We start from the raw sequence: 27,680 nt of genomic DNA on the forward strand, positions 1-27,680 counted from the left end.
TATTTCTCAAGGATGATGCTGAAATCCCCCCCCCCCATCTTGGAGGACGTGAAAAACTTAGAAAACTCCAATCTCAGGAGATGGTTTGAGTGCAGTTCTAATCTTTTGGTTATTGCAAGTTGAAAGTTGTACTTTTCATTAATTATTTTAAATGAGTTCCCTGCAGAGCCCATATGCTTTCTGAGTGCCTCCCTGAGAATCGGGCTGTGCCGTCTACTCCCGCTGCCTATGCCTGTGTACGGGTAGCATTTTTGTACAGAAATTGTTCTTCAAACTCTTAGAAACTCTGAAGCCTGTAACAGCATGAAAAATAGGGCATTCTTTTACACACATTTCCAAATCTTGAGAGATCATTCGCTGGTGTTTCCCAAGTTCAGCTTTCTTGTCCCTCATCATATTGGCCCAGCACTGCAGCTGGAAGTCTCTAAGACAATGCATTTTAAGTAGCCTCTATTTATAGCGTTTTACATAGAAAGAACAAAACCAGATTGTCAGAGACTCTCCTGAAGCAATCCTGTGATGTCTCCGGGGTATCAGTTTTGAAAATTAAGATTACTTGTAGGGCGGCCTTCCTGTCCATGGCAACTCGTAATACATCTTCATGCCATTCTGACTTGAGGAAAGTGACAAAATAAAAAATATTCTTTTTATGTAGCCAGGCTGTTGCTGTCCTTTCTGGGAGCTCGGATCAGCAGCCGAGCCGTAAATCTTAGCGGTGAAGCCACACTTCACTGCACCGCGGCCTCGAAGGCACACTGTGCTGCTTTCCCGTGCTTCTACTGCACTTTTCTAACTGGCTGAGTTTCATAGGGAGAGATGGTGGGAGTGTATAACGGCTACGGGCTTACTCTTAGAAGGTGATGGGTCCTCTGGAATTGGGGGACACTCCTTCTCTGGCTCTTCCCTAAAGTATTTCTCTGGGTCTAGAAGAAAAGCTGGTTTATTCACTTCAGGCAGCTCTTTCAGGGCTCCGATGCTTAATGACCTAAATACGCCTTCACAGCAGCAGGTTTTAGGGCAAGATAGAAGTAAAAGCACAACATCATTAATTCTTCAAAAGGAGCCAGCACATTTCCAAGTTCATTATTTTCATGTAACCTCCCTGTTCCTCAGCTGGTGCAGCTGCAGTCATCAGCGTACCCGGCAAACCCAGCTGTTCCCAACAAATCTGCGGTGCTGCCATTCAAGGAGACCAAAAGCAGCTCAAGGCTCCCCACTCATTTATTTTTTATTTTGTATTCTTTTGCTATTTCCCCCTGAAAACGAGTATTCTACAGTTTTGGAAAAGCTCCGGTTTCTCTTTTATCTATAAGAACATTGTATCCTTTGTGACAGAAAATCTACTTCCTAAGCATTTAATTTAAGAACATCTCTAACTGTCGAATTTACAGGTAGTTTTTCGTTTTGCTAACATGTAAACCAGGGCTGTGCTGTTGTATTTACGATGCATACAGTAAGACGATGGAAAGGAAGGCTCCTCTCATGATGCCCTTAAGAGCAAAAGTCTTGGACAAAGTGAAAACGTTTTCTTTTTGCTACAGAACCTTAATTCCAGATGTGATTTCATGTTCGTTTGGTTGTTAGCTCTGTGAAGGTGGGAACTACGCGTTTGTCATTGGGGAGGCTCAGTATCCAGGAAAAGTGAGCTCACACAGATTTTCAGCTCCGGCTGTGGGACAGGCCCTGTGTGACGTCAGTGGCTCTCAAACCTCGCCATGTTCCACAGTCCCCTGGCGAGCTTGTTAAAGCGTAAACTACTCTGCACCACTCCATTTCTTCCGTAGTAGGGTCGGGCTGGGACCTCAGCATTTACATTTTTAAGTTCCAGGTGATGCTGATGCTGCTAGGCCAGGGAACAAAGTTTGAGAAGTAATGTGTATGTCAAACCAAAGGAGGAATCCCCACAACTTGTAAGCTGTCATTGTGTGCTTCTGACAGGTGAGGAAATAGAGGAGGGCCCCAAGATGCTTTAGTAACTTGCCTGGATCTACACAGCTGGTAAGCAGGAGACCTGGGACTTGAGCTCAGGTATGTTACACTCCAGAGATCAAGCTCCAAGATGTAATAATGATGATAATAACAACAATAATAATATTGCTAATAAAATCTCATTGAGTTTCTGTAATATGCCAGGCACCGTTCTCAGTGCTTCACATGAAATATCTCTTATAATCCTGACAAAAAATCCTATGGAGTAGATGAGTTTATAAATGTGTATTGAATATTAACAAATAATGATGTAACTTTTGAAAGCAAAATTTCAACAAAAATTCTAAAATTAAAATATCTGCTCTTTGAAAGTGCAGCTTCCCCTTGGACATAAGGTGAAAAAAAAAGTGTGTGAAATAGTTTCATTCTACGATGGAGCTCTGGGAATGATTCTCACTACACTTCTAAATAATACGCTTCGATGTAATAATGATTCTTTTGTTTGCATTTTTTTTGTAATTCTTTTCCTAGTCAGTCAATAACTAATGCATCATTCTGTGTGGCTTTGGGCTTCCTGAGAGCAAAATTAGTGTTTATTCATTTTCATCTCTCAAACACTTGGGGGAAAGAATTAACATCTGTGTCCGCTCTATTTGGGGAACTACAGTGGGCAGCTGACGTGTGTTTCCTGGTTTAGATCTTACACTCTGCCACTTACATTGTGCAGCCTCGGACAAATCACTTACTGTCCCTGAGCCCCACTGTCCTCCATCGTTAAGTGGGGATCACAGGACCACACATTCAAGTTTATTACAGGGTACCAACATTCCTGCACTCAGAGTAGCTACTTGTTTTATTTGTACCAATCAATAAAATGATAACACTATAAAAATAGATCAATGGTGATTACTTACTGGATGGTTTTTGTATAACTTCACTGTTGTAAACATTACGTGCTTTTTGCTTATATATGGTTCTTTCCTTATATTTTATACCTAAATTTATGATGTCTGATGGTCTGACACTGGAAGAAAATAATTCATGGTGAAATAAAATTAACCACAAAGGATGAACAGACACTTCCCAGCTATAAATACATTTTTCACTTTGACAAAAAAAAAATCTATCCTGTGGACCTAAAGAGTGACATTTGTTTACACCACACAAGCCAAATCACTGAGTAAAGTGCCTGCCGGCTACACGACAATACAAAATGGTAAGAGCTGGAGAAGCCCAGAGGCTAGTTAAAGCAAAGACGCTGTCCTCAAGACAACTGGTAGGTCAGAGGAAAGCCATGCAGAAGAAAAGTAACAGAAACACACACCCTGCTTGCCCTGTGTGCCAACTATATGGGATGATCAGTGGGATGTGTGAAAAGCTCCTTTACTCTATTTCAGGCCTGTATCTTCACTTATGGTGTACAAAATTCAGGAAAATCCAGTGTTTTTCAGTACTGTCATACAAATTGATAAGACAACTTTAGATTAGCTCAAATCCAATGAAAAAAGTTTGATCAATAAAACAGAGAGTGAAATCATTATATAGTTATATATAACTCCAGACAGAAAACAAAAAATGGTCTCAAATATATTTATCACTCACTGTCACAGACCTCAACTTTAACAGCTACAATTTCATTGCCCAAAATCTGACTCCTCAGCTTGTTCTGCCATATGACAGTTCTCAGACGTTCCTTGTTTTTCATGACCCAGGAAATTTTGAAGAAAACTTGTCATATGTTTTGCATAATGTCCTTCAATTTGGATGTGCCTGATGTTTTTATTAAGGTTAGAGGGAGTCATGGTTGTTGGGAGGAAAACAACAAGGTGAAGCACTATTCTCGCCACATCTCATCAGGGGAACACGCTCTCAACCGGACTGACTGCTGTAAGTCATCACCTGGCCAAGGTGACATTCGCCAAGCTTCTGCACTGGCGTTTAAATTATTTCCCTTTTTTTCTATATGCGCTTCCCTAGAAGCAAGTTTCTAAGTATAGTCCATGCTCACAGGAGGAGGAGGAGGAGGAGGAGGAGGAGAACTCTACTTCCTTGATTGGGGGGGATTATCTACATAAGGTTTTTTTTGGAGTTACAGAGTGTGTTTTCTGTAGGAAAGTTTTGCCATCCAAAATATTCGTAGTTGACCCTGGGCAGAAAAGACTTACTCTTTATTGATTCAGAATAAGAATAAAGATCAATGAAAGAGACCTCTAAAAATGGATCAATTGGATTTAACGTTGGAGTCATTCTATAATAAAGAACGGTTCGATTGCAGGGACGGCCATGTGAGGGCAGGTGGCAGCTTTCTCCCGAGCACACTGGGATGGCCTCCCCCATAACATGCCATCCCCTATGAATAAGAACATATTATTTAGGCAGCCTCTGGGCTCTGTATCATTAGAGGTAATAGAGCCTTCAGCTGGTTGAACATCTTCCTGTGAAGCAACAGGTCGTCAGTTCGATTCCCAGTCAGGGCACATGCCTGGGCTGTGAGTTTGGTCCAAGGTTGGGTCCCGGGTCAAGACATGTACAAGAGTCAACTGATCAATATTTCTCTCTTTCTCTTTCTCCCTCCCTTACCCTCTCCCTAAAAAATAAATTAGTTAATTATAAAAAAAACAATGGTAAGAGAATCTGTAACAGTGAGAAGTGGGGGTGGATATAGGAAGGATAGTGTATGAGCAGTTAGGTCTTGTAGTCATTAGGTTAAGGATTTTCTTCCAGAAAAGTATTTTGAAATAAATTGAGGTATAAAAGGTTGAAGAAGGCCTAGAAGCAGTGAGGTCTATCTGTGGACTAGTTTTCACCAGATCTCGATTTTTCCCCAAACGGCCCAATCTCTTTCCTGCTTTTAGACCATTTGCTTTCTCACCCCGTGCTATTTAAATCAAATATCTTTTGTATAAAACAAAAGACTGGGCCTATCTTCACTAAAGAATGTAATGCACAGAGGAAGAGAAGTGGGCAGAGAGTAGCAGAGAATCTCCAGAGAATCGCAACAAATTGCACACAACCCAGGAAACGGAGCTGTGCTGGTAAAGCTCCAGGGCAAAGAGCAGTTCTGTGACAACCAGACTGCAGATGTAACTTCATATTCAGAGGCCAACCTATTGCTTCTTTCCCACAGACAGCTGACATTTGGGAAAGTGGTTAGTATGAAAATATACAGAGAACTAGAAAAAGGCGAATATTCCTGAAAGTCCAATAGTATTAATGGATGAAGACCAAGAAGCAGAAGAATGTAATAAAGGGCTGAGAGTTGACAACTTTTTGCACACACACATGTCTTACATGGTGATGCAGGAAAGTGGGCCTGCTATGGGCAATCATAGCCTTGCCATCAGTGCGATGAGAAGGAAAGGCTCTAACTGACCTCTCATTTCTTGGTTCTGGATGTAAAGGAGAGGAATGATGTGTGACAAATCCCCAGTGCCATACTAGACTTTAAAGGAAAGTGAAGATGCCTAGAATAGTGCCTTACACATAACAGGTACTTGGCAAAATATTTGATCACTCGGAAACCACTAACTTTTCAGTATTGTCACAGGACACTTTGGGGACAGGCAGGATGGAGTGGAGGCAAAGTGTGCTGACCCTGGAGCCAGATGCCTGCTTTGAGCTCCCTGGTTCACCTCTTGCTGGTGGGTTGACATTGAGCAAATCACTTAACCTCTGTGTGCCTTGCTTTCCTAGTTGTGAAATAGGGATCATAATTGTAGCTGTCTGTGAAGATTACAGTGACAATTAAATTAGTCTAACACATAAAGACCTTGGAACAGTGCCTGGAATGTGGTAAGAGCTCAATAAGTATTGGCTACGATCAATACTTTTACTCAAAGCAGAGAGATCCAATACTGCCCGTAGCCAGTTACCATACTCCTGGGAACTAGCAGAATGATCAGACAAAAATTAAGGACATACAGCATTTACAAAAATAATAATTTGTCATACAAGTATTTTTAAGACTTAAGTTTCAAAAATGGAATAGACTTTCATTTGTCACACATGAGTTGTATGGTAGCTATTGCCACAGATTGTTGGTGAAAGTAGACTGTCAATCCTCCAGGTGTTTTATGTCACATAAGACCTGATTTAAAATGAGATTTTAATGTTTTGTGTATTTTTTTGTTATAGTTGTCCATAAATTTTCCAATTTAATTTCTCACATAAGATCTACTGGCGAAATAATTAGGTAATCAGTAGCATATAAATAATAGTAAATATCAGTTTCCTCATTATAATAATATTGAATTTAGAACATCACAATTATTTCACATCTAAAAATATTACTTTTAACTGTATCTTCTGCCTTACATAAACTTTCTGAGAAATTAATGGAAATTTTGTTTCATTCCCAATCTGATTTTTTTAAATCCTGATCTCTAATGATTAACTTGATCCTTGTTGCCAACTTTTTTAATGGTAGCCAAAGGAAAATTTGGGGCTAAAAGAGGGTAGAAAAGACTTGTATGTCATTGTCCTAGTACAAGAATAACAATCAATGAAAGAGACCTCTACAAATGGACAGATTTGACCTACTATTAGAGTCATTCTACAACAAAGAGTGGGTCAATAACAGGTATGGCTGTCTGTGGGCTGGTGAGCTCATCCCGCAGCAATTGTTCAAAAGGAGGCTGGGACATGCTTCTCCTAAGGGTGCCACAGGAGTTTGTTTTGTAGACTTTGAGTGTCTCTCTCAACTTCATTATTGAATTATTAAAGGTTAATACGCATGTGAAAAAATGTTCACTTCTATAAGTGATTTAAAAATGCTATATAAAGCAATAAGGAAGATGATGGCGACATTTTTAAGACAACGACAACATGCAGCGTTGGTTCAGAGGCCACCAATTTCACGTACGCTGGAGAGAGCCCACGTGACGCGACAGCAATTTAGCAATGACCCAAAGCCTTTTAAACCTTTTGACTCAGCAACTCCACTTCAAATAATTTATTCTAAGAGTGAGCTCAGCTGAGTACTCTAACAAGTACACATGAAAGTATTTAAATAAGTGTTCACCCAGTTAAAATTTGTGAACAGTCCAAATGTTTGAAGAGAGTTGTTAAAAAGCCACATGATACATTTCTAGGGAGTCACTAATGACTGTTGATGTGTGTGGACATTCATATTAAAAATACAGAAATGAACTGGCTGTTTATTTTTGAGTGATAGAACAGGTTATAAATTATGTATACTAAATCCTCATTTTTATAAACTGCACATTTATTTATTTGCATAAGTAAGCCCCAAACAAACCTGAAAAGTGAAATTCCTGTTAGCAATGGCTTTGCTACGGGTGATTTCTTTCATCTTCTTCTTGCTTATTTTTACTCCAAATTTCCCCTAATGAACATTTATTATTTTTGTATTAAAATATTCTGAGCTAATATTTTCTAAATTATTTTATCTATATTTTTCTAGATTAAATTTTGGTGATTCCATAAGCTAAATATTTACATAAATGAAGAAAATACACATCCAGTGTAGTTTTTGCTGTCTGTTGTATCATTTAATTTATTTCTTCTTCTTTTTTCATTTTCTAATAGTATATGACTTTTGCAGGACCTAAGGAAGGATAAAATTTATAACTCTGTATCAGTTGTTAACTTAGCATTAGGACTTCCTTATCCTCTTAAACTCTATACGCATCTCCATCTCCTCAGAGCTTAAGTGGAAGGTGACATTTTACCACCAAGTTACTTCTCAGACATGATATTATAAAATACCCTAAGTACTATGGGAGACTGGTACTTATGTATAAACCAGAAGATAATATGTGCCAAGATTTTTATCCTGGGAAAAGAATCTTAGGAGTTAAAATGAAAATGTGGTTTTCGTTTCTCCATTTTTCTTATTGTTTCATGCCTCCATCTAAACACACCCCTACCTGCACACACCTGTACTGAAAGAACCTTTCCTCTTTCATCTCTTTAAAGTCTTATATGTTTCTCTCATATTTTTGTATATAGACAAGAACTGGCATGATTTTTCTACTTGGATTTACTAATCTGATTAGGAAAACAGCACATTCTTCAGAATAATTTTTTCTTCAGAAAGACATCGTTTGTGATCTCCTCAGTATTGGATGGAGGCCATGAAAAACACTTACAGCTGACGATCACTTTGCACCTGTGTGTTTTCCACACAAACTTACTGGGAGATGTGAGGGATGTATATACCTGACGGGTCAATTCTGAGGATACAGTTTTAACCTTTTTCTTTCAATTTGTTCAGTAACTTAAATGACATCATTCGGTACTATCTCATTACTAAAACGCCTTAAAATCATTTCGATCCAGTCATCTAAATTAGATAAAGGCAGAAATTTTAAAGATCACAGGTATTTTTGATACATTGATTCGACAAGACACAGTACAGTAGTGATAACTTTGTTTCTTACTGCTGGAAATTTCTCCCAAGGCCTACAGAAACTTATGACCAAGGTGAGAGTATCACTCTGCTGTACACCTAGTTAATCTGGCAAAATAGAAAATTCTAGTTTTAAGAGAAATCTGTGAATTTAAAAACCTACCTATCAGCACTAATTTTCATAATTCACAGTCATGAAACAATAGGAAATGTAGTAAGACGAGAGGGAAGTCAAGAAAGAAGTAAACAGTTCAAATTGCTAATTTTTAACTGAACGAAAGGCTCATTGAAAAATAATAGCTGAATTTGTCACGCGGAAGGGGAAACTAAGATATTTGCTGAAATACTCTTAAACGGGAACCTATGACACTTGCCTTTACTCTTTCAGGGTTGTGACAGGAAGAAAAACAATGAGCTAGCTGTGTAATCCTGGGTAACTTTATTTCCTGATCTATAAAATTGAGTTGGACAGCTGGGTGGGGTATTTTGTCATAGCGAAAGCCCTTCCATTCTCAGGATTCTATTATTGTGCAGGATTGGTCACGCTATATTTCTAAATTGAAAAGATCATTCTCCCTGAAAGTAAAATGCCACTTGACATTTTAGCAAGCCATAATTCAAGGAAATAGAAGAACAAATACCAAGTGTAATGTAGTGTAACAGAAAGTTTAACAGGGATTTTTCCTTCTACTCCCCTGTCAGCAGAGGTCCAAAAGGTCTGAAAGCAAACTAATTAATTAAGGGGTAAAAAGTAACCCATATTCCTAAGTGAGGTAGTTCCAAAACCAACCCGGTGATACCCAGGCCAACTACCATGATAAGATATAAACAGGCCAGAGATGCAATAACATAAGAGAGGAGAGGAGAGACTTCGTGTGCTTGAGGTCCACTCCCACAAGGGTGGAGGGAAGCTTCCCCTTGAATCTTAGCTTCCATTCACATAGACCAGTCAAAGAGTTTAATGTATCCTACCTGCAGAAATCCTTAGAGGGACACAGTAGAACAGTGGTTCATTAATTCCTTTAAAAAGCCTACAGGAAAAAAGTTGTGCTGGAGCTACCCAGGTGAGTAAGATTAGAGGGGACGACCAGGGAACAGTTAGCTGGTGTGGCAAGGATGAGTAAGTTTCCTACTGGCAAGCAGACGTTAGCCCAAGACGAGTTGTGCAAGAGTGAAGGCCTACCAAAGCACAGCAACTGAAACAGAAAAACACTGTGATGTATATTTCCAAAGGTAACCCCAGCTGGTGGGGGAGAGCCATAGGAGACTGGCCAGAGAGGGAAGTGATCTGGAAATGTGCTGAGGTCCCTGAGTGGGGTCATCAAAGAACATACAATTATACCCCCTTAAGGTAAACTAGGGACTTTAGTTATTAATAAAGTATCAATATTGGTTCATCAATTGTAACAAACGTACCACATTAATGCAAGGTAGTAGGTAATGAGGTGGGGAATATAGAAACTCCCTACTTTTTGTGCAATTTTTCCTAAAATCCTAAAAAAAGTAATATATGCACATGGTAAAAAATGTTTCACTTATATCAAAGAAAATACAATGGATAAAATCATCCTTTCAAAAATAATAGTTGCTTAGTACGAAAGGTAAAATTCAGAGAGCATAGGTTAGCAAGACTATAGGAAACAAAAGACGTAACTAAGCTGCCTGGCATGAGAGGAAGAGGAATGTAAAAACGGGGTCTAGCAGAGTGCCGAAAAGGAAGACATGGCTGAACAGCACGAAGGAAAAGCTGGGAGCATTAAAGGAGAGTCATGTCTAACAATCAAAGTTAGGCTCTTTGACCTTCTGTCATATAACCTTCTGTGCCCCATACCAAAATCAGGAGTAGAATCCAACATACATTCTGAGATAGATATAGGCCGGCATACATACACACACACACATTTTTTTTTTTTCCTTAGGAAAGAGGCTAATTTCTACAATTAGGTGGTTGATGAAGCAGAAACAAAGGACTGGAAGACACTGAACAGAAATCAAGACTTCAATGAAGGCAAGAAATAAGAACCACGTATAACCCTGAGGACATACACATTCCCTCTGCCACAGGCAAACCTCTCCACTCCCCCAATTTCAGAGAAATCGGGATAGTTGCTGGACACCGCAGAGCACAGAAGGATGTCTGGCCCATCTCACCTAGGTTTTATCTGGACTCCAGTTGACATCTGGGTAACACTTAAAATTACTTACTTGTATGTTGACTCATCTTTGTTTTCCTTATCAAATAGAGAATGTTCTGTTGGGTCTAAACATGATTCCTCCTTAGAAAGTAAAGGAATTTCCCTTACGCTTTCGCCTTGAGTCTCATTTTTTGTTAAATTATTATCTTTCTTAGGAAGAGAAAAACAGTTTTCAATTTGCCAATGCTTTGCCTAGGAAACAAAGAGATTGATGTTATTTGCATGGCTTTCTTTCCTAGAACATTTATAGTCTACATGGTTAATTAAAGAGCTGGGGGCATACACAGCAGAAGAGCAGGGCACGGTTTCTGTTCTCGAGAAACTTATGGTCTTGCCAGGGAGCTCACATGTAGCCATGGAACTTGAATAGAGGTAGAAAGGGTAAGTGTCGTCAAAAACTAACAAAAATTCCCTGAAAACAGTAATGAAAAAAATGGACATTCCTACTTTTAAAGTCCTGAATAGAAAAAAATACACATTAACTAAAAAGAAAAGTGAAACTTTTGTTGAAGAATCATCAGAGTTTGTTTTTGATACAACAACTACTTTTCATCTTATTTCCTAAAAATCTCAAAAGCCTGTCCAATTATTGAGCATTTTTTTCCCAGAAAATATATGTATTATTTAATGGTTGTAACAGATTTAGGCTATAATTCTTACTGCGTATCCATTTACCAAAAGCTCTCAATGACTATTTTATATTTAAAATACAGACCAATTTCCTTGTTTCTTATCAATTCACACTGTAGAACACACCCAGCGTGATAGCAGGGTGACAACAGGCATCCCCAGGATGTCTGACTGGTCCAGAAACTGGTAACTTTGTCAGACCTGCGAACTAAGTAAAAGGCGGACAGGAGGCAGGAAGACAATGCCAGCGAAGGAATCAAGGCTCACATAAGACGACCCAGAGCGAATGCAGCTCAGCGTCGGCGTTCATAGACAACAGAGAAAGGCGGGGCTGCACTGAATCAGAGAGCCATTTGACACTGGCTCTCAAGGAATGACCCATGTTCTTTTCCGAGAAAAGCAAGAAACCTGGATCTCACATGAAATGTCTTAATTTTTTAATGTGGGCAACAAAATCAAATTTTAAACACTGGGTGAACAGGCACAAAGTCACTGGCCCCCAGAAGAGGAGCAGCAGAGGTGCTGATACGGGAGGGTCTGGTGAGATTGCTGGAGAGACAGAAGGACCCTGAGGGGGTGCGGGAGAGAAGGGGGCGTGGGGAAATGCTGGAGGCGGTGGGACTGAAGCCATTGCACAGCCTGCAGTAGATTTCCACACCCTCGGGGAAAGGGGCGTGCCAGCATCCCCGCTGCACCAGACAGTGCAGCTCACGAAGTCTGGGGCCTGAAGATTTAAAGGGAGGACGTACACGGACTTGATCCTCTGGTTTCCCTCACTTGCTGGACTGGGGGCCAGCTTGTGCCAAAGCTAAGTCCTCTGCCCGGGTGTGCGTGTCCCGGAGATGCCATCGGGACACCACAGCTCTGTGCAGCACGGAAGGTCCCATTCAGCACCCGTCTCTGCCTTTGAGATCAGTGCAGGCCCGGAGTGCTCGCCGGCCCCTTTGGTGCAAGCAGTCTTCGGTGCCGGGCCCCAGGATGGAGCTCCTGCGGGACTGGCTACCGTGGTTGGCAGTGCCCCAGGTCCCTGCCACCGTGGGAAGCAGCGATGGTGGTGTGGCTATGCCAGGCACACTACACAGCCACGCATGCACACAGACTCAGGAAAGATTCCTGAAGCCATACTGACCAGGAACCAGCTAAGCCGTCTGGATGATCACACTGCCGCCACCTGTGTTTTCCAGAGGCTGGTATTTAAATGGCAGAAGGAATTCCAGGCATAGCTTTGAACTAATCTAACAAAGGGTGGTGGGGTTATTTTTCTTTGGGTGTTATAGAGGGAATGGGCTTTGAGGCAGAAGCCTGTCATTCTTCCAAAATTGTGTAGCTTTTAAATAAAAGACTCCTTTCCTTTTTTACCAAACCTCTGCCTCCGGAATTTATGGGCACTGGCGGGTGGCAGGACCCCATCTTTGTTCAGTAACAGTGCCAGGTAACAAACTCCACCCAGCCCAACTGTGGTGAGAGCTTAAAGACAGGCACCGAAGAAATGCCCACAGCATCTAATTTCTTTGTATACCACAGCCCCCTGACAGTTTCCTGGGATAAATGTATCTCTGTGGTTAAAGCATCTCCACTCCCGTTTCTCCAACTCTAGCATGAGACACACACCACCACTCACTTTTAAAATTCTAACTTGAAGAGCAATCTTAGATCAATAGTTATGTTGTAAAAGTGATTCACATTTATTTGAAAAAAAACTTTCATGAAATATGTAGAATCACATTGCATTAAATTTAAACACTTTAATCAGACTGTATATAATTCAAAAAGTAAGTCTTCACATGGGAAATTAAAATCTATTAATGCTTTCCTCCTGTTTTTATAATTGCTTGACCAGAATTAATTCAACTAGAAGACGAATTCCTCATTCAAATATAGGCCAAAAGTCACTATGCTTTACAAATCAAGTTTGTTCAGTAAAAATTGTCCTGATCCTAGTTATACTTACTAACTGGCTCTCTTCTTATCTTCGTATTTCCATCTGCCTCCCACCGTCTGCCTCCCATCTCCTGCTGTAAAAGGATGTGTCGTCTTACACACCACAAGAAGGACATTCACTAGCGGTACTGTCTAGCATCTGCTAGTTTTTCTGTTTCCATCCTTCCTCCCTTCCTTCCCCTTTCTTACCCAGGCCCCTTGTGCCTCTTGGGACTAGCAACACTCATAGTCAAGACTGTTTGATTTAAAATAAATCTTTTTAAAAAAACTTTAAATGCTCAAGCAGAAGGGGCTAGAAAACACAGCTGTCCCTGCTTTGCCAGACTTGACTTTGTAAAAGTACACCAGCTCCACTGACTCTTTTCTGCCTTCAACAGCAGGAAAAAAACAAAACAAAACACACAAAAAAACTATTTTCATGCAGGCTTCTGGGGGCTGAAGTCCTTCAAAACAACTAAGAAAAAATATCAAAGGCATAAAAACGAACAGTTTTACTAGCACATACTTCTTAATTAAAATAAAATTTAGATACAGATTGTGTTTCGTGCGCACAGTTTATATGGCACCCACACATGCGATAGTCTTATTTTTGCTTCAGTCCCATCTACGAGACTTCTTCTATCCCAGATGTCACCCATTTGATGTCGCTTTGATCCCCTGTCATTCTAACCTCCGCCTGACTCCTGTGAACCCACATGGCCTGTGTGGACAGCAATGTTAGCACTGTGTTAACTTCTCCACTGCCCGAAACAGCTTTCCACCTCTTCCCATGTTCAGGATGCCACTCGCTACACGCCTACCCACACACCCGTTCAAGTTCCCACTCAGATGTTGTTTTTCATTCTAAGAAAAGTCTAGCACTTGCCTCATTTACAGAGCAGGAGAGACTGCAGCTCTCGAGTGCTACACTGAGACTCCCACATTACCCGGCCAAATGTGGGTCCACCTCCCCAGATTATTTTCTGATTTAGCCTCGCCCTTCACATCCTAAAGTGTTCTACGGAATACTTTCAGCACAGGTGGACAACATCAAACTGACTTTACCAAGAGAGCAACAATAGGCTTTGTCTTCCCACAGGAAGAGAATGGCTGTGCTCTCACAGCAAGAGAGTGGCGCCGGAGGCTGCTGAATGGAACCAAGTCAATGAGCAGACAGAGATTATGTTTGAGTGTAACCTCACACCACCGGGTTTGAGCAGTACTGGTTAAAACAGATCAAGCTGATACTTTGTTCTCAAAGGCACAAAAGGAACAAGAGCAGAGTTTCCACAAAAACAAACAAACAAAAAAAGAATCAAAATGTGAGAAAATGAATACTTCCTTTCTTCCATTCTCCCACTACCCTGCCCTCCTCACCACAGGCAGGTGCAAATTAGAGTTTACTTTTATGGGAGTTAGGGATTAAAAGCATGAACTCTGACATAAGTCAGCATGAGTTAAAAGCAAAACTCTACTACTTATTAGCTTCTGTGAGCTCAGGCAATTTACTCAAACTCTCTGCACCCATGTTCCTCATGTGTAAAATAGGAATAATAAAAGTTCTTCCATAAAGAGATGGGCAATTGTGAAGATTACATGAGATAAAACTACGAATCTTAAAAACGTCCCCCAGGAATATAGGAAAACCACAGAAAATGTCAGCTACTATTATTTTCACAGAAGTAAACCAAATGATGAGCAGCAAGGTTTTTTTTGAGGGGTGGGGTACAGTGAACTTTATTGATTATGCAGGACAAGGCAGGGTTCCCTAGGCCCCTCCCTTCTTCAGGGGGTCTAGGATGGAAACTGGAAGTCAGGAGATTCTTAGTGTGTTGGGGGATCAATTTGGGGCAAAGACCCCCAGCCACTGAGAGTCGCTCTTCCTGTTGCTGGGGCTAGTGGCCACACCCCATGGATGCCATGTGGACCACAAGGTCCACCACCCTGTGTGGCTGTAGCCAAATTCATTGTCATACCAGGAAATGAGCTTGACAAAGTGGTCGTTGCGGGCAATGCCAGCCCCTGCATCGAAGGTGGAGGGGCGCGGTTTGCTTTTTTCTAAAATTTTCTATTTTATTATTAACTTGATTTTACTTGTCAGAGTCATCTGTGTTTAATAACACATGCTAATATTATCCACATTGTATTTTTACTCAGTTTTGAAATAGAAAGAATTCACTTATTTTAGAGGGAAACCCTTTTTCTCAGAAATCCTGGACTATGTTGAGCTGCACGGAGTCAACATCTTTCCTTTCTCTGGAGCTCTGCACCTGACAGAACGGCCGTGGTTCACGGTAAACAGGACAAGAGGCACCTGGGGCTGCAGCTCCAGAGTGGAAGTCAGTCCTTTCATGACCAATGATCATCAACAGCCACTGAGATTCGAATGGCAGTCAGCCCAAGTCATACTAAATGTCAGGTAACTACTAGAGTAATAAAGGAGCAGTATTTCTACCTGACCAAAGATCCGGACAGAAGCGCCGCAAACATCAGCCGCACAAACGCTGCAGTCTGCCGAGGACGAGATGATCAGTGAACTGCCGCCCAGCTCACACATCTCTAAGGAACTTATCTGGTCTTCATGAGCTTGGAACGATCTTATCAGAGCTGGGGTCTGTGTGATTTTGCTCTTACCAGCATCAAGACAGTACTCCTGAAGGAAAAGAAATGCCAGAACTCTAAAAAGTCCAAATATTAAATTATTGTAGTGATACATTTCTTTTAAAAAATGCCTCATACAGAAATGAAAAGCAGGCCCACTTGGGAACAATGATCTGTGATCCAAATGCAAAAGAATAGTTCACGATAACAGAGGTTAGAGAAATGATACGAACACACGAAAAGGTTTCTAACTTATTTAACTAACTTGAAAAATGGAAAGAAAGGAAGGAGGGGGGAGAGGAAGGATGAAAAGAAAAACTGAACAGTAAAGTCAGTTATTTGATAGAAGGGAACTTTATCATCTATAGGTAGTCCCATATTATACAATTTTATGATATTATTAGAAAATTAAGGAGGTAATCGGTGGCACAAGAATCCCAAATTAACTCAGGATGACAATAATGTTAGATGAAGAACTAATACTTTATTTAAATTGTGTTTATAGTCTTATTTCGAATAAGGTACATCCTAAGTATACTCAAACCATGCTATAGAACTTTACTGACGATCCTGACCTCTTAAACTGGGTGATTGACTTGAGTATATATTAACAGAAGATTTTTAATAGTAAGAAAAATCTGGTTTTCTCCATAAATTACTTAAAGGAAGTCACTGCTCAACACATGTAAATGTTTCCTTTAAAATATCCAAACTGTCAGGGGGGAGAGCCTTGTAAGTTACATAAATGCCTCACCACTCTGCTGTATACCTGAAACTAATACAATATGGAATGCGCATTGTAAGTAAAAAAAGTTTTGAAAAATTACTGTCAAAAATAAATAAAATACTAAGAATGAGCATTTCTTCTTTTATCTACAAAACAGACAAGACTGGATTCTTAGTTATCTGCAACAAAAAGCAATCAAAAATAAAGATGATGTAGACTGCACTCAATTCACCTCTATATTCCAGACGTTCAGCCGTCCATCAAGATCTCCTGTGGTGAGGTATCGATTCCATTTATCAGTAGCCATAATAATAGATCCAACTCCGCTATGAGCCAAAAACTCAGCCAGAAGTTGCTTCTTAAATGTATTCCAGAATCTGACATACCCAGATCCTCCACATGACACCAAGTTTGCACCTCCTGACGTGTAAAGGAACACTGAGTGAGGAAACAGTGACAATCATGACCAGAAACAGCCTCAGTGGCTCGCCCTGTGGAAAGCGAAGGCATGTTGTGGAGGCGGGCAGCCCATTCACAGCATTTTAATTCAGCATTTTAATTCTCTCAAATGTAAGACAGAGGTAACCCTATGATAATCTCACTGGGTTAGGTTGAATATTAAAAGATATAGGGTATATAAGATGTTCCATTAAATTTAGTTCCCTTTCCTTCATTCATTATTTTGATATTATTTGGGTTTTTTAACTAGAGTAGAATTAAGTTGTTCCTTCAAATAAACTTATAAAATATTAATTGAAACTTGTTGATTATACTCTGATTACATAAAACTCATCTTTCTTGATAACCCATTGGACATAAATAACAAAGTAAAATTCCGTGTGCACAGGTCTGGCTGCATACATGTAGTTATAGCAGTATAATTATTGCTTTCTCTGTAGTAGCATGCTTAGAATCTATTTATGAGGGGGTTTTTTACATTTTTAATCAAGAATTTATTGTAAGCTCTTATGAGACCTTTTTTTGGTTCATAGACCTAGAACCAAACTTTTCATTTGCCATTCTTATATGCTTAATAAAAGCACTTTACCTAAATTATTCTTCTGTGTCAAAGTTCCTATTATTATGTGATCAATCTGTAGATGACTGTCAATTTTCTTCACAAATGTACTGCCGATTAACAATCATATCTGTTTAAGGTAGAAATAATAGCATGTAGCTGCTTCAGTAGAAACAATTTAGGAATACTGAGAACATTAAGAAAGAATTAGTCAAGGAAATGAGAGCAATTTGAGGATAATAGCTCATTTTGTGAATATAAGTGAGTTCCAGAAAATAGAAAGTTGGAGAATCTAACAGTTTCAAAGGCTGCACCAGCACTAGGCTAACGTGTCCATTGAGAACAGAGGGGAAATTAAGGTAATGTTTATCTCCTCTATGTAATACAAATAACTGCAGTGAACCATATGGTAGTAGCAGTGGTCGCACACATCTCAGCAGAAGCTCTAACCAGGACCCTGATGCACAGCTGGTCAAGGCACCCAAAGTATAGCCCCGCTCCCAAAAACTTAAGACAAAAAGTAGGCACCTGTCTTGCCCTGGGATCAGCAGTTATTTTAAATTTTGCTATTGCCTCCGATCTCAGGTTTCACACTATTTTCTCCTTGTCAGTTGTGAACGAGCTGCCAGTCAGTACCTGAGCCTCCACCACGCTGCTGCATGTAGACCTCAGCTTAGCTCATGTATTTGGAGCATTTTTTTTAATGTTAAAATCATATCTATTGGGGTGACATTGGGTAATAAAATACATAGGTTTCAAGTGCACAGTTATGTGATACATCATCTATATGCGGCATATTTCTTACTGTGCTCTCTACCTTACCAACCCTCTTTATATCATGGCCGGAACACCATTCTGACTGTTGTCAACATTAGGTAGCTTGCCAGAGTTCTCCTCACTCCGATTCGGACCTATGCAGTACTGTAGAATCGCTGGTAGGGTCTAGTCTGGCTCCTGTTCTTGGGCCCATCCTCCAGAAACCTAACCACGTTGGCCGGTTAGGGTCTCCCGTGACCTAGCACTGACTGTTAGCTAGACACTGTCGAACTCCACAAGTCTTACATACAATTAGATCAAATTCTCTTTATTGCCCCATTTTCTAGCATTTTACAATATATCAAAGCACGCTACAGCCAGAAATAAATATGTATAATTTACCTGTCGCTGCAATGTCTTTTCTTGCCTCAAGGAAGCAAAGCCTCCTAACAGCATTATTGCCCATGGTGCCTGTCTCAAAGGAACCAGCTCCCAGGGCAGCCTGCTCTGCTGTGGAGAGCCTGGAGCAGTTTCTCCCTGCATTGAGGAGCTTTTGAGGCTTTATATCTGTGACAGAGACAAAACCAGGGTGTCTTAATGAAGAGAAACATCTACTTTTCAAACAAATGCTTATGAAAAACAACAAGCCCACCTTCATCACAATCTCAGATGACCCCGTCAAGTCTCAGAATAGGTTTCACTCAACATTCACCCAGCCTTCTGCTATTCACTTCTTCAACCTCAACTTGAAGGATTGTTTGATTCCGCTTTGGTGTGCATATTCCATATACTTACACTGTTTTCCCTTGATATGAATTAATAAGGATTTCATTTTGTAGTCACTACTAATATCTTAGAGCTCTTGATATGTTTAAGACAAATGTGATTCTATTATAACATTTTCAGCTTCTTAATCATTAATATTAATCTTGCAAATAATTTAATAAACATGAGATGACTATTTAAATATATTTAAATGATCTTTTTTTAGCAATGTTATTTGTTAGTGAGTTACCTTGGAAACGATATTCCTAATGGTATTTTAATTATCTCATGACATCATCTCCAAGCCACACTAATAAAAACTGGGGGCGTTCATCTTAGAATCTGAAAATCTACACACAGTTATGAAAAATCCATACACAAGTATCTTCAAATTTTTAAAATAAGAACTCTACAGCAATGTCTCTAGTGTCTTTTAGAAACATGATGCTATCTTCTTCTCTTTCTCATCCATCTGTATGTTTTTAATGGTAGCCATGGTCAGGTTTGCTATGAGACCAAGACGCTGCTCTCCTGAAGGTCAATAGAGAGGAAGAGGCAGAAATCCATTCTCTCCGTGGAGAGTTTGGATGAACCAAAATGGTTAATTCCTTGTACATAAAGCCGGTCAGAGTTATGGGCCTGGAGGCTAATAAGCCCTGAATCTCTGAAATTTGTTTCCTTACTCTTATCATATCAGTCCCTCCACTTTTCTCTCTCTCTCTCTCTCTCTCTCTCTCACACACACACACACCCTGTAGCTAATGACCAGTCTTTTCCTAAGGTCCAATTCAGCCTCTGTGAGTTTATCCAATTGAGACAACAGAACCGTGCTGGGCCATGAGGAATGACATATTCATTACCTGAATAAATGAGTCTAAGGAAACACCTTTAGTATCTAAGGAAACTAAAATAAAATGTGAAAGTCAATTGTCAAGACATTTTGCTTAAGTATAAAATATTAATGTGCTCAGCTAAATTCCCATAAAATACATTATACTCCCATCTAATGTTCCTCACAGGTTTCTAAGGCAAGAAATAATTTAAGATTTCCAGGTGGCATAATATTTAATGCACGCTCCAGACTGAGCCTGAGCAGCCAATCAAGTGAACATGAGTTCCCATTTTCTTGCCAAGGGTTCACTCAAAGGCAATTTGGTGAGGCTTATTGGCGAAAACTAAACTAGATAGAAATGAGAGACTCGCTCCCTGCTGTCAGTAATTCAGAAATGCTGATATAGTATAAAGAGAAAAAATGGCATGCCATGGAGAATTTGCTAAACCAAGTAAATCTCAAGGTTTTTTAAAGTCACTTTGACAACAATATCCCTAATCCCTGGTGCCTATAGCCAATCATCCATAACTTAGGAACAAGATGCAACCGTCCATGAATAAACAACCAGGCCTACTATGGTTTGACTCAGCCACGTTCTTTTAGCTTCAAATTGCACTCACCTGATTTTGATTTTAGCAACCTCTGGTAATTGGGGTGAAGGACATAGTGAGCATTTTCTGTTCTATTGTTCCACAGAATAATTTCTCCATCATAACTCCCTATATGAGCCAGGATGGAGAATATAAATTGCAGGAAAGTTAGAGAAATATGGGCAACAGCAATGAGAAGTCATTATCATAATGTCTTACATGGAATGTGGCACCTAGTGAGTACTCTATATATTTTTGGAAGCATGAATGAATAAAAATAGCTAGTATTTTTATTAAACTTCAGAACACATGATCCTCACAATGTACCTGTGCACTAAGTATGATAGAAATTACTGTTATATCTTTTTTTATCTTTTTCTTTTTTCACTGATATTCAAGTACAGGTGTCTCCATTCCCCCCCCCACACTGCTCCCCACTACCCCAGCCATCCCCGCCTCCCACCCTCAATCCTAATTTCCTTTGACTTTATCTCTTTATCTTATAGTAATACAGCTTTCAGAATAAGGGCTTTGCAATTTAAACAGCTTGAGTTTAAGTCCTGATTTTTCTACCTACTATCTGTGCAACCTTGGGCAAGATATTTAACTCTACACGACACCACAACTTCCTTATCTAAAAAACTGGGTTAAACCTGTATTTATCTCTTAGAGTTGATGTGAAGAATGAAAAGTACTTAGAATAGTGCCTAGCATATGATAAGTACTAAAAAATATTAATAATAATCTTTTTTTATTATTGAGGGCAGGCAAATCAAGTTTTTCTAGGTTTGTTTCCTATATCTCTTCTGTGCTGTGTGTGTGTCTTCTTTTCATTCCCTCCTTCCTATATTCTTCACTGTGTATTGCTTTCTCCAGTCCTAAAGTTTTCCCTGCAGAAAGTCCTTCCCCACTACTCTTCACAGAGAACTTAGGAAACCCCGATAATGAGGCTAAGTCTGACCGAGCCTGTCTTGCAGAGGAGCAACGCATGCCAGATCACTGCTCTCAGCAGCTCAGTGAAGACAGCTCCCTCCTGAGCAGTGTCCCTGTCAAGAGCAGAGGGGAAAAGCTGAGTCTGAGTGGGATGTACACATGGTGCCTTTGGTGGGATTTGGAGAGAGAAGAGAGTAATAATACTAAACTCCACACTGTCTTGGAGACAGCAACCTGTGAAACTCACAAATTGGCCAAGGATGATGTATTTCCATGGACTAGCTGCCCATGGCAGTACCTACCTTCTCCGATGATTTTGCAATGCTTTATTCTCAAACTGCTTGACTAAACATTTTCACACAGGACTGATGAAATGAGAATGAATGAAGAGATTATCTATTCACCAATTACAATGGCATTTTATGACACCTCAAAATAACAGCTATAAAGCCTTATAGATTACTTATTTCCATCATTGTTTAGTATGTGATACTCCCTGTGGGGGCTGACTTCCAGCAGCTAAAAAGCAAATTGAATAGCAGTGTTGGCTCTACTGGAAGGTAATCAGGAAAGTCCTAAAAACAGTGTGACTTTAAGTGGAGATAGAGCAGTGAACCTCATATTGTAACACGCCATAGATATTCTGGCTCTTTTCCTATAAGTTTTCATCCCTCTTAATTGATGACATTTTTTATTCTATTTTTTAAAAGTAGCCTGTCAAAATATGGGCTTGTTAATTTCATGGTGCAATCTGTCTTTATAGATTGTTTCCTTTGGCCAGAAATGATGCAACATTTTCTGATTTTCTTTGATATGTCACATCAAAGTCTGCTCATGGATGTTTTTAAGAGCTTAAATGTGTTGACATTTTTATGAAGCCAGCCTTTAACCAATATCACTAGGACTACATTGTGCCAAAGAGTTAATATGATTCCATTATGACACATCTGAATACCACAGAAGTGCAATTTTATCCAGGGTCCCTAATGCTTCTCCTGGAAAAAGGACAATAAAACTAAAAGCTGACTGCATTAAGCCCTTATACAAATTATCTTATTCAATCTTCACTATAAACTAAGATATAGATACATTATTGTTAGTCAGAGAAAACTATGATTTACAGTGTAAATAACTTGCTCAATACTGTGAGTTGCAAGCAGTGAAAATAGGATCTGAAGTCCTAGAAATAAGGACCGAGAGTAGCTTTAAGTGCAAGGACTGATTCTTCAAAAATCTATTCATTTTGTAGTGGGGCAAAGGTTTTTATTTTTTTAAGTGAATGAGATAAAAGGAACCAAACTTTCACCATTGAATGTCAAGTGAAGGTTTAATTAACCTGTAACAAGAGTTTGTGGAGGTGAAAATGCAGCACACAAGATATCATCTTGATGCTGTGTTCCTCCTTTCCATTCTTCAGGCTGGATGGAAAATTGATTGAAGTTCTGAGGTCGAAACACAGTAATAGCCCTAGTAAAAAGGATGTAAAATTTAGCTGTGGGTATAAAAGTGATCTAGATTCTGAGTAGCCGTCCTCCACTTGGACAGAGTGACTTGAGAGGTCCACAACGCTGCACTACACGAAGTTCTATCCCCACGTGCCATCCACTCTACTGAACTTCCCACATTGACCTTCCTTTGGATTCTCTCCTTAAATTATCTGGTAAAGGATAAATATTTAGTATTAGAAGATCACTTATCCTTTCACAAGCACTAACACCAAACTTATATGCATTTATCGCATTAACTATCTATCGCCAAGACCCTACAGGAAAGTTTACTCATATGGAACCACTAAGAGTTGTGTGACAGTAAGGATAAAAAAGGGACGGGTCCATGAATACATACTAGTTGGTAGTTTGAACAAAATTATCAGTGTCTTTTATGAGAGTGTCCAACACATGTTAACATCCCTTACATTTCTCATACATACTTGACCACAGGGTCCTTTCATGTACAGCATCTTGAAGAACCACCAGCTGTGGAACACACCTGGGAAATGCCACTCCAAAGGAATGGAACACAGGACAGATACATTTTGAACAGAAATAATCATTTTAAGAAAGTCAGTATCTTGGGGTACTGCTGGTGAATTTGAGGATAAGCTAGGATGAGCAGAGAATGAAATGCCTGGTGCCTGATGAGGAAGGGAGGAGCACAAAAGTTAAAGTGTGAGGGTGTTAATACCTCTCTGTTCCCACGTGACTTCGGCTCTGGCTACCAGCCTATGCTATGCTTCTCCTTCCTTCTAGAGCCACACCCAACTCAATGAGCGTTTGTAACCACAGGCTTGGTGTCTGCACCCTCACTTTCTTCACTTCCTTGAAATCTTGGTTCAATATTCCCACCACTTTAAAGGTCTTCCAATTGCCCTATAAATGTAACAACTCCTTACTCTCTGATGGAAGAGGCTTTCTCCTCTTGGAAACTCTCGTATGTATGTCCTGCTTCACTTTCTGCCCCCCTGATTTTCATTCCCTATTCCCTATTTTCCCTTCCCTTCTTCTTCTCCCTCCTTTTAATATGTACATCCCTAATTGTCATTCTTCCAATCCATCTCTCTACTCAAAAGGGCTTGTTCACAAATGTTGTGGACCACCATTAGCTCACTTATAAATGGTTATTAAATTGCCCATCATTTGTAACTTTTCCAACATTGAGTGGTTCTCCCTTGCCAGCTGACAATTGCATATAATGCTCACATCAACGATATATCAAAAATCCAAAATTTCCATCTTTCCCCCACATCAGCCCTCTTCAAATTCCCTATTTTGGTTAATAGATCAGAATTCCAGTCTTTTGCATGTCTTTCTCTTTCTCAGTCCAATAAAGTACTCAGATTCTACCTCTGTCTGTCTTTCCCTAGTTCCATGCTCACTACCTTATGGTTGAACAATAGTAACAGTCTTATCTGGTTTAACTGCCTCCTGTCTACCCACCTCTGGTACATTCTTCATCCTGGTACTAGATTATTCATTCCATTTCAGGAAGCTGTTATTATGCATTTATTCTACAAGCATTTCTTGTTTTCTCTGTGGAAGTCCCTAGTCTGCAGGATAGAGCCATCAGCATAAAGTGACTAAAGTGCAGAGAAATGTGGTAAGTGCCAAGGAAGTACTGACAAACTGCCATGGGATTCCAGGTGTAGGAATCACAGAAGGCTGAGCTGAGGGGTCATGTTGGAGCTGCCATAATAGATGAGTAGGATTGTGAAGAGGAAGACATTCTAGTCAGAGTGAGGAAATAACATGAGCAAAGATAACACTCATGCTCTGCAGGAAAACACTCATGAGCTTTCCATTTCCCACATAAAAAAAATTCAAATGTGTGGGCCTGTTATTCAAAACACAGTAACATTTGGGTTCAATCAACTTTTTAAGAATGATTTCTCTCTATTTTCTATCCTTGCTTTTAAAAGTAAAATGTGAATGTCCAACCAGATACTTGACAGAGCTACTGGGAGCCACAGGGTAAATGTAGCACAACCTCTGAAGTGTTAATTTTACTCAAAGAGTTTGGGGAAAATATTTTTTACACTAAAATAAGGATAGATAAATTAATATCATAGAATGCAATTTTCACCTGGATTTTAAAGATAGAATATAAGGTTTCAAATAAATGTCTTGCTTACAGGAGCTGTTTTGAACTGCGAAGAGTATTCAGGGGCCAAGTTTCCAAAGCACACCTTGTCATTCAACCCAAACAATATTCTAACTGCTCTCTCAGAATCTTTCTTGTTCTCTAAGCACCCTTCATGCTTCTTGCTGCTTTGTTTCACTCATGATGAGCTCTTCCATCTCTCTAGGGATTTTCTTTCGCACACAGACCCACATCTACCTACCCATATACTCAATCTCTAAGGCCTGTCTTGTTCTAGTAGGTGTCCTCAATAACTGGAGTGGAAAGAAATAGCTCCTTCTTCTGACCTCCTACATTGTTCACATTTTACTTGTAACATTGAATAAATATTATATAGCCTTCACTCCTCTGCTAGATTGTAAGCTCTCAGAAGCCAGGAATCTTGTCTTATTCTGCAACCCTACGGTAGCAAGTATAGCGACTTACACATATGGAGTGTTCAATAAATATTTGTCAAACAAATAGATGAAAAATTCTCTGCTCAAATGTTGCCTGCTGAGTAAGTCTTCTCTGACCACCGTAACTAAAGACTCTCGAGTCTCTCATCTCTCACCTACAGCATCTTTCTTTATTATATTATCATCAAGTGATATTGTGATCTATGTTTATTTGTCTTTTTCTTTTTCATACTTAAGCTCTAGGAGAGCAGAGACTTTGTCCCTTTCTTCATCAGCAGGACCCAGAATAGTACCTACAACATAACAGACATTTAATAAATATTTGCTGAAGCAATAGCTGAATAATTCTATTTGTAAAAGTAATAATCTAATATTAATCTTCTTTTAATATGAGGTTTAGCGAGTTATGATAATATAAGTAAGGTAATCTGAAGTTCTGAAATTGTAGTTAATCTCATTATAGCTTTATATGTATATATTTTTAATTTTTTCTTTACCTATTAGTAAGTTTGATTGAAAAGATTACCCTTTGGGAATGGATAGTGTGAGGTGGGAGTCAGAGGGAAGAGGCCAATTCTCTCTCTCTTCTATTATCTCTCAGCTAAAATTCACTGTTATGTGTTTTTTCACCAAACACCCATATTAACTAGATATATTTAGGGAGTCCCACCCAAAGCACAAAATGCTTTTCATAAGATGGCACAAAAAGTAGCACTTCTGACATTTGACCTTGTGTATCCAAATCTTAAGAACTAATTATCTGCCACCATTTCCCTAAAACCTGACTTGAAACATCTATTTGAAATGACAGTTATCCTTAAAATACCTTCAGAATCTACACTGTATTTCTTACTATTTTAAGTTTGTACTTCTGCCAAGAGTAAAATTAAAGTACAGAATGAGCCAATTTCAAGGACATTTTAGGAGCCTGAGACTTGCTCTTCCTGACATTGAAGGGCTTTCCTAGCTCCAGTTCACAGCTCACATTTGAAATCCTGAGGGTACTGTTACTGAGTTATTGAGTCACCTTCTGAAGATGACCATATCTGATTCAGAGTTTCGATATAATGACCAATCCTGTGAGAACAAAATTAGTTTTCCTGTCAAGTGCAGAAAAGTACAAAAAAGAAAAAATGTTTTTAAAAATACTCTTTTAAGATGAATGGGTTAGGTAAATAACTTTCACTAAAATTTATCATGTAGAAATTGTCATGGAAAGAATGAAAGTACACCATCAATTACTTGTTTCCTTTGAGGTTACTTGTTCTTGTGTTGCTAGTCCAACTATGCTAAGGACCTATGTACTGACTTTTCGGCTTAAAAGGAGTACCCCCTAAAGCAGAGAACTAGTCACTTTATAAGAGTTCATTTTTATCCTTTCCCCTAAAATTTTTGGACACAAATTTTAACATTAAAACCATCAAAAATTATGTTTGAGAGTTATTTGTGACTTTCAAACATCCTGTCTCCTCCTGACATCTAACATGATTATTCAGAATAAGTCATAACTTTGGACATTTTCACACTGATTCTTATCCTAATAATAGAAATCAGTTAAGTCATATAGGATCATAGTTCCTTACTAAGGCAATTATCAAGAGTTTATTATCTTGTGATGGGTAAGTGTTATTGTTGGAGAACTTCAAATCCCTAATCTTATTTCATTTTAAAGTATTTTTAGAAATCAAATTACATCAACAGTTTTTATTGAACATGTACTTTTTACAAAACTCTGTGAAGAATTTTGCTATTAATAACATTTTCAAAATTATTTGAAATTATATTAAAGATTATCTTTTTTAATAGTATTGGTATGTCTATATATTTTACAGAAATAAAATTTGTATAAACAATGATTTCACCTGTAACAGAAAAAATGGAAATAAAGTGGAGGAAACTAAGAGGCTGACTATTTTTATAGACAGCTCTTAAGTATAGAATCAGAATTTTAAAGCAGAATAAAATACCAAACTAATATGATTATTTATTTGATTTTACCAAAATATATATATTACATGACTACCCTAAACAAATGCAAAGATACTTGATCATTCACTCAATTTTACCAAAATAAACATGAACAGGTATTTAACCAGGTTTTTTTTTCACTATTTATTTATTTATTTTTAGAGAGGGATAAGGAGGGTGAAAGAGAGGGAAGCATCAATATGTTGTTGCCTCTCAAGCTCCCCTACTGGGGACCTGGCCCACAACGCAGATGTGTGCCCTAACTGGGAATCCAACTGACAACCCTTTGGGTCACAGGCTGGCTTAATCCACTGAGCCCACCAGCCAAGGCTAACCAGGTATTCTTTGAATTGACCCTATGTCACTTCACAACTTTGTCTCTAAAGTATATTTTGCTTAAAATGATAAGAAA

General features: G+C 39.2%; 1 protein-coding gene across 7 annotated transcripts in view; it reads right to left on the bottom strand.

Annotated features, from left to right (window-relative positions):
• The window catches only part of WDR49 (WD repeat domain 49), a 124,113-nt gene that overhangs the window by 18,618 nt on the left and 77,815 nt on the right, over positions 1-27,680 (bottom strand). For 5 of the 7 annotated variants that reach the window (XM_045197678.2, XM_045197651.3, XM_045197661.3 and 2 more), the window contains 8 exons: positions 22,603-22,733; positions 20,364-20,462; positions 18,549-18,713; positions 16,605-16,792; positions 15,500-15,697; positions 10,505-10,686; positions 2,844-2,953; positions 849-995 (listed from right to left, as the gene is read on the bottom strand). In XM_045197678.2, coding sequence (XP_045053613.2) covers positions 849-995; positions 2,844-2,953; positions 10,505-10,686; positions 15,500-15,697; positions 16,605-16,792; positions 18,549-18,713; positions 20,364-20,462; positions 22,603-22,733 — 1,220 coding nt within the window. The remainder of the gene's footprint in view (positions 1-848; positions 996-2,843; positions 2,954-10,504; positions 10,687-15,499; positions 15,698-16,604; positions 16,793-18,548; positions 18,714-20,363; positions 20,463-22,602; positions 22,734-27,680) is intronic. The other 2 variants (XM_045197672.2, XM_045197681.2) reach the window with 2 other exon arrangements.

This window comes from Desmodus rotundus, chromosome 2 (genome assembly GCF_022682495.2).
Source record: "Desmodus rotundus isolate HL8 chromosome 2, HLdesRot8A.1, whole genome shotgun sequence".
Taxonomy (NCBI): domain Eukaryota; kingdom Metazoa; phylum Chordata; class Mammalia; order Chiroptera; family Phyllostomidae; genus Desmodus; species Desmodus rotundus.